Source organism: Phlebotomus papatasi, chromosome 1, assembly GCF_024763615.1.
Source record: "Phlebotomus papatasi isolate M1 chromosome 1, Ppap_2.1, whole genome shotgun sequence".
In the NCBI taxonomy this organism is placed as follows: Eukaryota; Metazoa; Arthropoda; class Insecta; order Diptera; family Psychodidae; genus Phlebotomus; species Phlebotomus papatasi.
Genome location: NC_077222.1, coordinates 42,734,447 through 42,750,161, shown reverse-complemented (window position 1 = coordinate 42,750,161; position 15,715 = coordinate 42,734,447). Strand labels below are relative to the sequence as shown.

Below are 15,715 nucleotides of genomic sequence, written 5' to 3'. Positions count from 1 at the left end.
TACAAATGATTACTCATGTGAGTTGATTCGTATTTGATCGCGATATGACTCCGATCGCAGTCGTGGGTTCTGATGAAAGTTCTGGCGATTAAAAGCACTTATTCACGTGAATGTCTTGATGGCTGCGGTCCTTATACAGTCATTGATCGTTTCTAACACTACCAAAAGAGAAACTGTTTTTATTTCCAAACGTTGCATTCTGAAAAATGTAATTAGAACGATGGAAGCAATTTTCTGGAGACAATTGCTCCATAAGAGAAAACGTTTTATGACAGCCAAATTATATAACCGAAAACCGTTCTCTCGCCTAACGGAACCGCACCACGTAGAAAACGAAAAACAGATATAGAGTAGAGTCTCCTAAATTCGAACGCTCGGGGGGTATTTTTGACATTTCTCACCTCCCAAATTCGAACGATTTTTTCAAAACTAACGAAATTTGTGTGAGATTAAATTGTAATTTGAATCAAATTCCTGTACTTTTTCGCAAGTCTTAGTGGTAACATACTTCCTTTTCATTTTACACGACCATAATGTATGTAAACATTCAGGAAGAAGCACATAAATATGATTTTCATTCACCAAGAATACGAACTTTTTAACATAACCTCACAATTGACATTTTGAATCCAAACGGCGTTCGAATTTGAGAGATTCAGATTTGAGAGACTCTACTGTACAATCAATAAGATTCGGAGTTTCTGACGTTTACCCAATGAGATCGGTCGTGGTAAGCTGGCGGCAGCCACAACCAGGTGTTAATTCAAGAGAAATAACCGTGTATCGAATAGATAACTATTAAAATCGAGTTCTAGGGTATACATACGTAATTGTAACATAACTTGTTCTGCCAAAAATATAACGTTCGGGCTCATCGGGCTAATTGAACTTTTATTTCGGTTGAGAGCAGCTGGGATTATAGAGAATTATAAATGAATAGTCCATTCCAAGTGTTAAACATATAATTCCAAAGTTTATTTCGAGAAGAAATTTCTAATTTTCTCATCAAAATTTCTCAATTCTTAATAACGCACACTTCCCTTTAATTAAATTAATTAAAACGACAAAGTTTTACCAAACACAAAACTTTCTTTGACTAAAATCACTTGTTCGAAATTGAATATATATACCCCTCAACCGACCTTTGTACCAAAGAAGGCTTTCCCGAAGAAGTTTTCCCACTGGAAATCCTCTTTTCACCTGCAAAAACCCACTGAGGTATTTTTGCAGACGGGAATTTATCGGAAAAAGATTGGTCCATGGTAGTTTATATATAGAAAATTATGTGGTATTATTTGTTTTCACTATTGATTCACTTTGCAGATGCATCACCGGAACTTCTTTATTGGTTCTCGGAACAAACACTCCAACCAGGACCGACAGTGTCTTTGAAATGTGTCGCCACTGGAAATCCCCCGCCACAGTTTCAGTGGACATTGGACGGATTTCCGGTGAGTCTAGCATCCGTTCCCATCTTGCCCAGTAACAATGCAAATGATGGGAGTGTGGATTGCACAAATAACTGAGACATTCTCTCTTACATCTTCCACAGATTCCGGACAGTTCACGCTTTCTTGTTGGACAATATGTGACCATTCACGATGATGTGATAAGTCACGTCAATATATCCAATGTTAAGGACGAAGATGGAGGAGAATATTCCTGCACAGCCCAGAACAGTATTGGAAAGTGAGTAGTACTTTATCTTAGGGATATCTCACCAGGATTTCCGAACAACATCCTCCTCTCGAACCTTTCCAGTTAATGAATGTCAAATGAGACCAAAAGTGCCACAGTAATCCCATACAATCTCCTGAAATAATCCTCAAACCCACAAGACACAGTAAATTCTACATCACTCCAATAAATCGATAATTTCTAAGTATTTCACCGAATATGAACAATTATTTGCACTATATTTAAATTTAAATGACGCTCCATGAAATATGTATAACTAAAAAAAAGTACCACTGAGCTTTCAATGGCTCATTGATTTGTGTGCTTTTTGCCTTCTTCTGTAATATTCCAGAGTACATATTTGAAGGTAGAAATATGATTTTAAAGGGTTACAATACCATAAAAATCAGCACATTTTTATCTGCCATTACTTTTATTGCTTGTGCTCAACTTTTTTGCCGTTTATTCATTTTTCCGGTATTACTTACAGATACCAAACTGTGATAGTTATACGGTCTACAGATCTAAGGTTTAGGCTTTATTTCTCTGTCTAATGTCGTATCATCTTTCTTTCTTAATTGTGGCTTAGGATTAGATACTGAGAGTAAATATATTAATAGTTATTAAAAAAAAATAGTAAAATTGTTTTTCTTTAGAATTTCAAAACGTTCGTAAACTCGGCTAAACCTCAAGTCTGAAACCTGTGTTATACTATCTTCAGAATAAAGGTTTAGCCTCAGTTTCAGGAGAACTTTAATTTCTAAATTAGATATTTTTCAAAATTCTATTGATCTGTTATCCTTAATATTCCGTAGAAGCGGGTGACTTTGTCCAGGTACTGTTTGTAAGCTTTTCTTTAATTCAAGCACTTAAGGATGTTCTTCAATGTTCCGATCTATCATTTCCAATCGGTGAATATCATCGTTAAGTGCTGAAATTAAGAGAAAGCCTATACGATCAGCAGGGGGGCAAAATCACCTGCGGAAGCTAAGTCACCTGTAGGGAAATTCTCTAGTTTTCGTGGCATTGTCACGCGTGAGTTCGAAACCTGACAATGCCATTCGAGCTTTTTTTTGTCATACCATATGAGTTCGAAAATGCAATTCATTGAATTTTTAATGAAATCCATTACTTGATGATTTTATGAAAATACAGTACGTCTTGGTTGATTTATTTAACAAAATTCATTGTCATTTCAATTGCCAGAAATCTCAAATATGTGACTTCTGACAATGCCACGTGAGCTCAAATGGCAATGTCACGGCTACAGAATCGCATTTTCGAAAAAGCTCTCCTAAGATTCGAACCCAATTTGTCATGTGCCATTGCCAGAGCGTTACAGAATTCCCCTCCTGGAATACTAATTAATAAGTTTCCGAAAAATTTCGCCTTTATAATTTAAAGCTCATCTCAAGTCTGAATCCCGTATTATCTTAATATAAATCTTCAGACTTTGGACTGAACCATATAGCTTAACTTCCCTATTTTATCAGCAAACAGGATTTTTTGAATAAAATTTATTTTGGGAAATCACTAAAATTTCTTGTTATTTCCAATTTAGAAATGTTCGGGATCTATTCAACCTATTCACCTTATTCAATTACCAAGAGTACTTTTGTCCAATAACTAATCCAACAATTACACACCTTTCAAATAAACTTAAATTCATTTCAATAAATCCTGTTTGATCTAGAAAAAAGTTAAATGAATTGTTCAAGGACATTGCTAGATGAAGGTAGACAATCTGAATTTAGACAACTACTGGATAACATGAATTATTTTATGTATTTTTAAAGTATTCCAAGAAGTTAATCAAGTTTCAATTTCATAGTTCTACGTTTGGAAATGATCACTTTGCTTATTTTGAATAATTATTATTATTCATATCGGGAGATTTATTACAATGTAATCATGTCATGTTATATTGTTGATCCCGTGTTGTAAGAATCTGCTAAGTCCGTTTGTAGACTGCCCAGAAGCGCCTTCCCCGCAATTTTTGGGCCGAGGCGATACATTTTATTACGTTTTATTCCATGTAAAAATGTCTTTTTCTTAACATTCAGTGCACCGGGCGGAACTCGAACTCACAACTGTGAGAATTAAGTCAGAGATCTCATCCGCCCAAGACCAAGCGATCTTACCTATTGTGCCACTGTGATCTCCATTTTGAATATAATGACTAAGAGTAACGGCATTATCACATTTGCACATTAAAATTTTAATGTGATTCACATTAATTGTCGCTTGTGAGCGTCCAAATATGTTATTTGTGTCTTTGAGTCACTTAATATTTGGGGTTTTTCTATTTATTGATAAAGAAGTGGACTTGGCCTGCAAAAATAAGTTTAAATTTACCTAAAGCATAAATATTTTTCACATTAAAAAATTAAAGAGAAAATCGCATTAATTTTTCGCATTAATGCTATAAATCAATTTATATCAAATTTTGCGGGCCAAGTCTACCTTTTTATCAACAAATAGATCAAATTTTGAATATAAAATGATTCAAACACACAAATTATACATTTGAACTCTCACTAGCGACAATTAATGTGAATCATATTAAAATTTTAATGTGCAAGTGTGATAACACAGTAATATTGTGCAATTCTCCCTCTTTTTTCTATCACAGAGTTTCGCATAGTGCCAAAGTAAATATCTACGGACCACCGTTCATTCGAGAGATGCCCAAGATTACTGGGGTATCTGGGAAAGACTTAGTAATAAAATGCCCAGTAGCTGGATATCCAATTGACAAGATTCACTGGGAGAGAGACGGACAAACTTTACCGATTAACCGTAGACAACGCGCCTATGCGAACGGAACGCTAATCATTGAGCAGTTACAGAGACTTGAGGATGCAGGGACATACACGTGCATGGCACAGAGTCGAGAAAAGCAAACTGCAAGGCGAAACGTTGAGATTCAGGTTTTAGTACCGCCGAAAATCATGCCAATACAAGCCATGACGAACATGCTTAGGGAAGGTATGAGAGCGGCAATCTCATGCCAAATCCTTGAAGGTGATCTTCCTGTAAGCTTTCGATGGGAACGTAATGGAAAACCGGTAATTGGGACGGGAAATGAGGTGATAAGGCGTCTGGATGAGTATTCAGCTAGTTTAGTAGTAGAACACATATCGTCCGAACATTCTGGCAACTATTCTTGTATCGCAAGCAATGTTGCAGGAACGGAAAAGTTCACAGTACCACTGACAGTCAACGTTCCACCAAAATGGGTGATTGAACCTAAAGATTCAGCAGCTCAAGCTGGGCATGATGTTATGCTACTGTGCGAAGCAGATGGCTATCCAAAGCCCATCATCACCTGGAAGAAAGCCATAGGTGCAAGTCCAGGTGAATACAAAGACTTTCTCTATGAACCCAACGTAGTGCAGTACCCAAATGGAACGATTCACTTTAAGAAAATCACAAAAGAGAGTCAGGGACACTTTTTGTGTGAAGCCAAGAATGAAATTGGCTCGGGGGTGAGCAAAGTGATTTTCCTGAAAGTTAACGTGGCTGCCCATTTTGCCATGAAGAACAAGCAAATCTTTATAGCTCGCGGAAAGCAAGTTCACATCCAATGCAATGTTCAGGGTGACACCCCAATCGATTTAAAGTGGCGCATACAAAATTCACAGCAACATCTCGATGAATCTATTGATGCCAGGTGAGTCTCATATAAATGCATACTATATCCTTTACACATATCCTCAGACAAATATGTTTTTCTTAGCATTGAAATTCATATCGAGACGCGCGAGAATTTGTGGAAATTCTCTGAGTTTCTTAAAGAGTTTTTTTTTTAAAGCTATATATTTCTATATCATATTCTATAATCTTTTTTTTCCAAATGTTCAATTATGGATAATCAATTGCAGTTAACATTAAGAGAGATGATGCATCACTTTCCTTAGTGATAATTTACGACGATAGAAATTAAGAAAGTTATCACTGAAGTTCTCACTAAGCTTTTCATATCTTGGATATAAAACGCCAATTGAATTTCAAGCATGGTCAATATACTGAAAAAGGGCTATCAAACTGCCATTAATAGAAATGAAGCAAACGTGCTGACTTCGAAATAGCTTTCAGTTTAGTACGATATTAATCGGAATTGCTTCTGCAGAGATAGTTACCAATAGAGCATTAAGTTTTCATCTAATTACCATTTAAACACAACTTCAATCTTTATTATTACAAAATTAATCTTTTTTGTACATTGCCCTACAAACCCCGTTTGTTACAAAATTATATATATGGTAATGTAAAAGAGATCTATTTTTACGTAAATAGCATTACTAAGAAAACGACAGATAATCCTAACCGGCTTATGTAGGTGAGATTCTTAACGTGAGCTAACTCGGAGTGCATGCAAATTCGATTTAGAGCTGAAATTGTGAGTCGCCATTCAGTTATCTTGAATCAAATTCGTGAAATTATACAAATTTTATATTTAAACCAAAATATCAAGGATTTAAATGAACTGACAGAAAAGTGTTATATGGGTGAAATATAGACCAGAATGTACTCTATAATTTTCCTATAGAACATGATCTCATCGATTACTCAGAAGCCAAGATAAGCGAGGTTTTTTGTTTCTTAACTCGTTTTTTCATCCAGAGTGCCCCAAGTGTTCATTTGTTGAACTTCAACTATATCAAAGAATTGTTGTATTTTGTGGGACTTTCCATTTAAAACCATATTTTAAGTGTCTTTGTGGAGTAGAGGCAGTCAAATTGGCATCTGAGTGATTTCAAAGCATTATTATGGGAAAAATCAATTTTTTCACACTTAAACGGCAAAATCGGAGTGATAGCGTAGTCTGAGTGGAAAATGATGTATGGACGAATTGTAGAGACAAGTGTCCTCTACAATTATGTCGAAGTAATCATCAAAATCGGTTCAGCGACAGTCGAGATAATTGAGGTTATGTGATATTGAAATTGGTTTTTCGACTGTGGCGCCCCTGGTGTTGGTCCCACGAACTTCAAATATTCTAGAAAGTTGTAGCATTTGGTGAGATCTTTCGTTTAAGCCTTCATTCATCAAAATCGGTCACATAGAACCGAAGATATGATTTTTTGAATTTTGTGAACTTTGACCCCTCATATCTCCGGTTCTGTTTTAACCACAGCGCGCTTACGCACCATTTTGGAAACGTCCTAGACTGGACTACAACATACTAAAATTTCATTAACTTGCACAATGCCGTTTTTGAGAAAAGTGACTTTGAATTTCGATGAATTTTGACGCTATCACAGCGCCACCTGTGGTGACTTTTTGAACTTCCATCTGAAAGTGCTCATCGAGACGAAACCAAAAAGGTAAAATTTAGGTCGCTATGTTAGTTAGAACCGGAGATAGAGGCCGGTCAATGTTCGAACTTTGACCCCTTATAGCTCGGGTCAGGGGTTATGGATCGACTTAAGTTTTTTTTGTTTGATAGGTATAATCAACGGCTACAACATACTAAAATTTCAGCCCGATGCACAATGGAATTTTTGTGTTATTTAACTTATAAGATTTAAAAATTTTCTTTTTAATAATAGCGCCCCTAGCGGTGGTTTTATGAACTTGCGATGTTAGAAAGGGAAGTGGCATTTCACGAGAGCTTTTCAAAAAGCCCTCACTTTTTAAATTCTGACAATTAGAACCGGAGTTATGGCCATTTTAAGAACTTTTTTTTGGACCCTTATAGCTCGGGTCAGGGGGGTCGGGGGACCTTAAGTTTGGTATTGATGGAAAGCCCTAAGGCCCAGCTATAACATACTAAAATTTGAGCCCGCTCGATGCCATAGGGGCTGAACTATTGAGAAAACAAAAAAAGGGGGGTCTTCAAAATGGCGGAAGGAGGGGTGGGGAGTGGGGGGTTAATGCACCAAGTTGCAATTTTCACCCGATATATAACCTTTGCCGAAAACCGCAAGTCGATATCTTTTTTAGTTTAGGAGCTATTAAGCTCCAAAGAGCGGCCGGCCGGGAACGTAAAATAGCCACATATATATTCGTGATCAGGAAGTGGCGAAACACATTTTGGCCAAGTTTGAGGTCGATCGGACGACATGAAATTTTGTTAGGATTATAGTAGGTGAGATTGTTAAGAATCTCACCTAATACTTTGTAATCCCATTGTGATTTTTCAATATCGAGTTGTGCACTATATAGGTTTCTTATAAAATCGTACCTATGTTAAATGAAATCGTAAGTGCACCCTAAGCAGACGAATTAAATAACAAAATTCATTATAGCATTGCCTTTTGAAACTTTATCAAAATAAAAAGGGACAGATAATCCTAACCGGCTTATGTAGGTGAGATTCTTAACGTGAGCTAACTCGGAATGCATGCAAGTTCGATTTGGAGCTGAAGTTGGGGGACGCCATTCAGTTATCTTGAATCAAATTCGTGAAATTATACAAATTTTGTATTTAAACCAAAATATCAAGGATTTGGATGAACTGACAGAAAAGTGTTATATGGGTGAAATGTAGACCAGAATGTTCTCTATAATTTTCCCATAGAACATGATCTCATCGATTACTCAGAAGCCAAGATAAGCGAGGTTTTTTGTTTCTTAACTCGTTTTTTCATCCAGAGTGCCCCAAGTAGTCATTTGTTGAACTTCAACTAAATCAAAGAATTCTTGTATTTTGCGGGACTTTCCATTTAAACCCCTATTTTAAGTGTCTTGGTGGAGTAGAGGCAGTCAAATTGGCATCTGAGTGATTTCAAAGCGTTATTATGGGAAAAATCAATTTTTTCACACTTAAACGGCAAAATCGGAGTGATAGCGTAGTCTGAGCGGAAAATGATGTCTGGACGAAATGTAGAGACAAATGTGCTCTACAATTATGTTGAAGTAATCATCAAAATCGGTTCAGCGACAGTCGAGATAATTGAGGTTATGTGATATTGAAATTGGTTTTTCGACTGTGGCGCCCCTGGTGTTGGTCCCACGAAGTTCAAATATTCTAGAAAGTTGTAGCATTTGGTGAGATCTTTCGTTTAAGCCCTCATTCATCAAAATCGGTCACATAGAACCGGAGATATGATTTTTTGAATTTCGTGAACTTTGACCCCTCATATCTCCGGTTCTATTGAAACCACAGCGCGCATACGCACCATTTTGGAAACGTCCTAGACTGGACTACAACATACTAAAATTTCATTAACTTGCACAATGCCGTTTTTGAGAAAAGTGACTTTGAATTTCGATGAATTTTGACGCTATCACAGCGCCACCTGTGGTGACTTTTTGAACTTCCATCTGAAAGTGCTCATTGAGACGAAACCAAAAAGGTAAAATATATGTCGCTATGTTAATTAGAACCCGAGATAGAGGCCGGTCAATGTTCGAACTTTGACCCTTTATAGCTCGGGTTAGGGGTTATGGATCGACTTAAGGTTTTTTTTGTTTGATAGGTATAATCAACGGCTACAACATACTAAAATTTTAGCCCGATGCACAATGGAATTTTTGAGTTATTTAACTTTTAAGATTTAAAAATTTTCTTTTTAAAAAAAGCGCCCCTAGCGGTGGTTTTATGAACTTGAGATGTTAGAAGGGGAAGTGGCATTTCACGAGAGCTTTCCAAAAAGCCCTCATTTTTTAAATTCTGACAATTAGAACAGGAGTTATGGCCATTTTAAGAAATTTTTTTTGGACCCTTATAGCTCGGGTCAGGGGGGTCAGGGGACCTTAAGTTTGGTATTGATGGAAAGCTCTAAGGCCCAGCTATAACATACTAAAATTTGAGCCCGCTCGATGCCATAGGGGCGGAGCTATTGAGAAAACAAAAAAAGGGGGGTCTTCAAAATGGCGGAAGGAGGGGTGGGGGGTGGTAGGTCAATGCACCAAGTTGCAATTTTCACCCGATATATAACCTTTGCCGAAAACCGCAAGTCGATATCTTTTTTAGTTTAGGAGCTATTAAGCTCCAAAGAGCGGCCGGCCGGCCGGCCGGCCGGCCAGCCGGCCGGCCGGCCGGGAACGTAAATTAGCCACATATATATTCGTGATCAGGAAGTGCTGAAACACATTTTGGCCAAGTTTGAGCGCGATCGGACGACATGAAATTTTGTTAGGATTATAGTAGGTGAGATTGTTAAGAATCTCACCTAATACGGCAAAAGTAGAGAGAAACGACATTTCGTTATATTTATTTAGTCTAATTGTCATAAAGCGGTGAAAAGCGTCACACTTCTGTCATATGCGAAATTTGACGTAATAATTACGTCAAGATTATATCATAATCTATTATATTTCAAGAATTACGAAACATTTTGTGACTATTTATTTAAAAATTCTCTAAATGGGTCTTAAGAATATCGTTTAACCAAATGGTTTCTAAATAAAGCATAATTTTTGGAATTGTTGAAATTGCTTGTTAAGAGAAGGTGGGGTAGTTTCACACCTAACGACTTTTTTTACCAAAAGTTTATTCAACCTAGCTAAGTCCAGATAGTTTACGTTAAGTATTGACTATTTGAAAAAAATACAGCACATTTCTTATATACTAATTTATTATCCCAAAATTTTATATTCTCGAAAATCATCCATGCGTGAAACTACCCCACGCTTCTTTATTTAGTATTTCGATAGCTTCGAAAACTGGGGTGAAGCTCCAGTCTGCAACCGCTGTAATGTTCTAACATAAACTCATAACTTATCGCTAGGTACACGATTAGGGAACAAAATCTCGACGATGGAATGGTTTCTGAACTTGGAATTTCTCACACATATCGCCAAGACACAGGCATGTACATTTGTCAAGCAAGCAATGCTTTTGGACAGGATGAGCTGTCCATACATTTGATAGTTCAAGAGGTTCCTGAACCACCAAAGAATCTCCGTATTAATGCTCAACAATCTCGAAGTCTTCAACTCACATGGAGTACTCCATTTGCCGGTAATAGTCCAATAGAGGAGTTCCATGTGCAGTATAAATTAATTGCGGATACGTGGCAGACTTCAGAAAGGATAACTGTGAGTGGATCGCAAACGGTAATAACGATATCGAACTTAAAACCTGCGAAGACATACCATATTCGAATGGCGGCAGAAAACAAGCTAGGTGCGTCGGATTTCTCTGAGATTGTTCAAGTTACAACACTTGAGGAAGTCCCTTCAGGACCTCCTCTAAATGTCAGAGGAGAAGCTAGAAGTTCGACTGAGATATTTGTCTCATGGGAAGCTCCAGAACTTGATCACAGAAATGGGAATCTCTTAGGATACTATGTAGGATACCAGATGGCATCGATGCGTACTGAGGTTAATCCTACGCAAGGCTATAACTTCAAAACGGTCGAGGTCCGTTCGCATTTTGGAGGCGAAACTACTCTTATTAATCTCAATAAGTTCACTCAGTACCACGTTATTGTTCAAGCTTACACTAGCCAAGGTAGTGGTCCCCAGAGCGAAGAAATACTGGTAAATACCTTAGAAGATGTTCCTACGAGTCCACCTGAAAGCCCAAAATGCGACGTCTTATCTTCAACATCGATTTACATTACTTGGTCACCACCCAGCATTGATGGCCAGAATGGAAAGATCAAGGGCTACAAAGTCTCATATATCTCAGTAGAGGATCTCTACGAAAAGGATCCTCATACTGTAAAGTCAACTAATCAGTACCTAACTGTTGATAATCTTCGTAAATTCACCAACTACACGGTATGGGTTTTAGCTTACACCAAAATTGGTGATGGCGTTAAAACCAAATTATTCTTCTGTACAACTCATGAAGACGTTCCCTCAGCTCCTTCAGCTATCAAAGCCATTCCTGCTTCAAGCACCAAAATCATTGTGTCCTGGTTACCACCTCTCAATCCAAATGGAGAAATTGTACGTTTGATTTTAAATTTCTTCAACTAAAATAAGTTTACGAAGAAGATTTCTTTCTTTCAGACCGGTTACACATTCTACATGTCTGTTTTCGAAGGTGGTCGAGATGAGGGAACCCATAAGAAAATCTTAGGACCTTACGTTGAAATGCATGAAACACAGCGACTTCAAGATGGAGCAACGTATCAATTTTGGTTAACAGCTTCAACTAAAATAGGTGAAGGTGATAAGACTAAAGTTGTTACAGTTCAACCAAATAACAAGGTCCCTGCAAGGATAGTCTCCTTCAGTAGACGAATAGTTACTCCGTGGAAACAAGATTTGGTACTCCCTTGTAAGAAAGTAGGAGTTCCAGCTCCTGTAACAGTCTGGCGTCAAGACGGGCATTCCATGGATACAAACTCAAGGAAGTCTATAGCAAAGAATGGAACACTTACGATTAGAGACTGTCAGCATGCAGATGGAGGAAATTATACGTGCAGTGTGGAAAATACTTGGGGAAAGGACGAAATTATCTACCATTTGGTCATTAAGGTCCCTCCAGATCCACCTAACTTGACCGTTATCAGTACATATACAGACAGCCTCATGCTTGAATGGACAGACAACAAGAACGGAGGAAGCCCTATTCTAGGCTACGTCATCAACTACAAACGCGACAATGGTGATTGGGAAGAATTGCAGATTGATTCCAAAACCAATTCTCACCTTTTGGGGAATTTATGGTGCGGTACGCGATATCAGTTGTACATAACAGCATTGAATAAGATCGGAACAGGACTTCCATGTGACATTGTCAACTCCTTTACAAAGGGTAACGCACCCGTTCAGCCCAAGCACAACCAAATGATTACCAACAACTCTACGAGTGTCACATGTTGGCTGGATTCGTGGGGTGATGGAGGCTGTGGTATTCTCTATTTCGTCATCGAGTACCGTCCATTTGGGCGATCCCACTGGAATATGGTGGCAGGACATGTGGCGCCCACAGAACGAATTTACACGGTCAATGACCTGTCGCCAACCACAAAGTATCAACTTCGAGTTACTGCCCACAACAACGCCGGATCAACCGTAGCCATTTACAACTTTACAACTCTCACACCACAAGGAAGTGAGTTTATAACACTGGACTTTTACTTTGACGAAAGAAAACTTTTATACCAACTTTTCTCTCATTGCATCTTTCAGTTGTTTATCCCGGCGATCATCCCCCTTCGGTCTCACACAATTTAGGGGAGAGTGCCTTCTATGCAAATTTCAAGGTTCTTCTGCCCGTCTCACTCTCCATTCTCATCCTCCTCAGTCTCATCGCGGCTGTTCTTCTCATAAGAAAACGAAGTAAGTACATTGGGTGGGGTATTGAGCAAGAGTTCTTCACATTCTTTCCCACGAAAGAAATTCTACCCCGATGCATGAGGAATTCTATACAACAAGAGAATTTCTCAATAATCTCAAAATACTTGTGGGACGCCTTCTGCACAATATCTCCTTTTTCTCGGACAGAGGAGACTCTTTAAAAGTTAAAGACTTATTTTTAATACAAGAATGTACAATCTCAACTATTATGGATTGGCCAAGAAAATTTTATCTCCAATCAGTTTGTAAATTTCAAAACTTTCCTAAAATTTTTTTTTCATATTTGGACAGGCAACTGTTTTTTTCTAGTTTAATGGATTATTTTAAAATTAAAATGAATTTATCACTCGTACATTCCAAAAAACAAAAAATCCGTTTAAAACCACCTCAAAATTTGCCAGAAGTACTTATATTAGAAGATTGCAATCGAATAACCATTCGTTTCACAACAATTTCAAACTTGTCAGGAATTCCAAGACTTCCAAGACCTTTGGAACGACTTATTTTGTAAAAGTGATTGAAAAATACTAATATGACTATGCAGTCTTTTAACCCTTTAAGGACGATTGGAACACCGGTGTCCCATAAAGAAAATAATTTTTCCTAAGTACCTATAGTTATTTTTTTTCTTATGTTTGTACGTAATTGCAAAGTAGAAGGTTGGAGGAATCTAGGATATTTTTTGCAAATCTCCAGCTATTTGTTATATAGTAAATTTTTAAGCTCAAAAATGACGAATTTTTAAATTCGCATATTCAAAATCGATTTTAATTATTTTTTATACTTCCAATTTTTTTTAAGCACATCCATTTTGGAAAAAAAACTACAATACTCAAACATAATATTTTTCATTAGAGTGAAAATTATCAGTCATTAATATCGTCAGAAAAATTTCTTAAATTTCTGGGCTATTTTTGTCCTTGTCGTTAATAGAGACAAAAAATACAGCAAATCAGACTCGCTTGGCTTTTCGAAGGTTAGCTGTAAGACGTTTCCGGTTTCGTTTTTATTGCTGATTTTCGGTCAACGAAAACTGTCTCGTCGTTAAAGGGTTAACCCTTTGACCTTGAAAACCCGTCATTACGAATCACTCTACACAGAAAAAATATTTCGTTAAATAGTTCGTACATGTTTGTGAATTCCCACTGAGGGCTTATGAAATGCTCGTTAATCCTATAATCCACTAAAAAGTTTGTATTTTTTCACAAACATTAATTGTAACATAATCACTTGACGAGCATTTTTTGTTCTTCTACAAACGTTCCTACATTTTTGTTTGTCTGGCAAAACTTTACGAACAAATGGCAAAATTTTACAAACATCCTTTTGTGATTACGAACATTTACGAACAAATGTTCGTAAAAGAACAAACAATGCTCGTCAAGTGATCATTTTGAAAAAAAATACGAACTTTCACGAACTTTTTAGTGAATTATACAATTTACGAGCATTTCGTTAGTCACCAGTGAGAATTTACAAAGATTCACGAAGAGTTTTACGAAATATTTTTTTCTGTGTACGGTATTTTCGTACATGAACGAAAAGATTAAGATCTGACGTGACATTTCGGAAACATGTTGAGAGGCTCTATTCATTTTCGGATATCATTTGGAGGATCTTAAGAATCAAAAAAATCAAGAATGAAATGGAGTAGGAGGGCTGACCCCCGGTAAGCGGAAATAACACATGTTATGTAAGTAAGTATTTAAATGATCTTAAATAGACATTTCATCCATATACAAAAATACCGTCGAATCCTTCCTTATGTAGGGGAGACTGGAGCACATGTAAACATTTTCGATAGATGCGAATTTGAGGTGATTTTCCAAGCACACAGTTTTTTTTTTGGAAAATATTTCTGAGCTCATGTTTTACCCTTGGGTATAGGCAATACATCGAGGGTAATGCGAATGTTGGAAAACAATTGAGTTTTCCATAAAAATAAAATTTGTGTCACTGTGCATTTTTCTCTTTTCACAAAATACTTGGGGTAGAAGTAAACACTTTCTGGGGAGGTTGTAAACACCTTTTTTTCCACCCTTGAAATTAACTTTGCACCACCTTCAATTATTTTAATTACTTAAGAGATATATAATGACTGTATATTATTCAAAAAATCACTACACTTTTTACAACGAATAATTAAAATAGCAAAAAACTTAAAGCATGCAAATCAAAGACATTTTTCAATGGATTTTCCCCATATTTTGATATTATGTGACTTCTCATTGAACACAGCCAACGAAAAATTTCCCACCATGAGATGCAATACCAAGAAAAATATTTTTTCCATTCATTCTACATTCGCAACATCTACAATTACGGGGAAATGGCCTGTTTACATCTACCCCAAATGCTGTTTTCTGACTAATTATTAATCCTTTTAAAATAATGAAAATCTCAATTTCTCTAGTAAATGCATTAATATAATCTTAAAAGATGTAGGAAAAAACTGATATTGCTACATTTCGATTATTTTACACAGTTTTTAATTTCCAGGTGGAAATCCAAATGACCAAAATAATCGAAATATCAACATTTTCGGGAAAAATGATTTTTATTTTTAAAGTATTAGGATTTTATTGACCAATTCATCTGTGGACATACATCCCCATGGTATCTATGAACGCTTATGGGTTTTATCATCTGGAGTCTTAAAATTAACGAAAAAATTCACAGTGTTTACAACTACCACTGTTTACTACTACCCCAGTTCCCCCTATAACAGTGTTTCAAAGTCAAAGGGTTAAAGAACTGTAGATTACGTATTTTTCAATCGATTTTAGAAAATCATACGTGTCACACGTCTTGGAAAGGTCTTTAAATTCCT

At 36.8% G+C, this 15,715-nt stretch overlaps 1 protein-coding gene across 2 annotated transcripts in view; it reads left to right on the top strand.

Moving 5' to 3' along the window:
- Window positions 1–15,715, top strand: part of LOC129799292 (cell adhesion molecule Dscam2) — a 163,136-nt gene that overhangs the window by 134,567 nt on the left and 12,854 nt on the right. For both annotated transcript variants that reach the window (XM_055843035.1, XM_055843036.1), the window contains exons 10-15: window positions 1,324–1,451; window positions 1,553–1,689; window positions 4,310–5,350; window positions 10,359–11,526; window positions 11,590–12,640; window positions 12,718–12,867. In XM_055843035.1, the coding sequence (XP_055699010.1) occupies window positions 1,324–1,451; window positions 1,553–1,689; window positions 4,310–5,350; window positions 10,359–11,526; window positions 11,590–12,640; window positions 12,718–12,867 (3,675 nt within the window). The remainder of the gene's footprint in view (window positions 1–1,323; window positions 1,452–1,552; window positions 1,690–4,309; window positions 5,351–10,358; window positions 11,527–11,589; window positions 12,641–12,717; window positions 12,868–15,715) is intronic.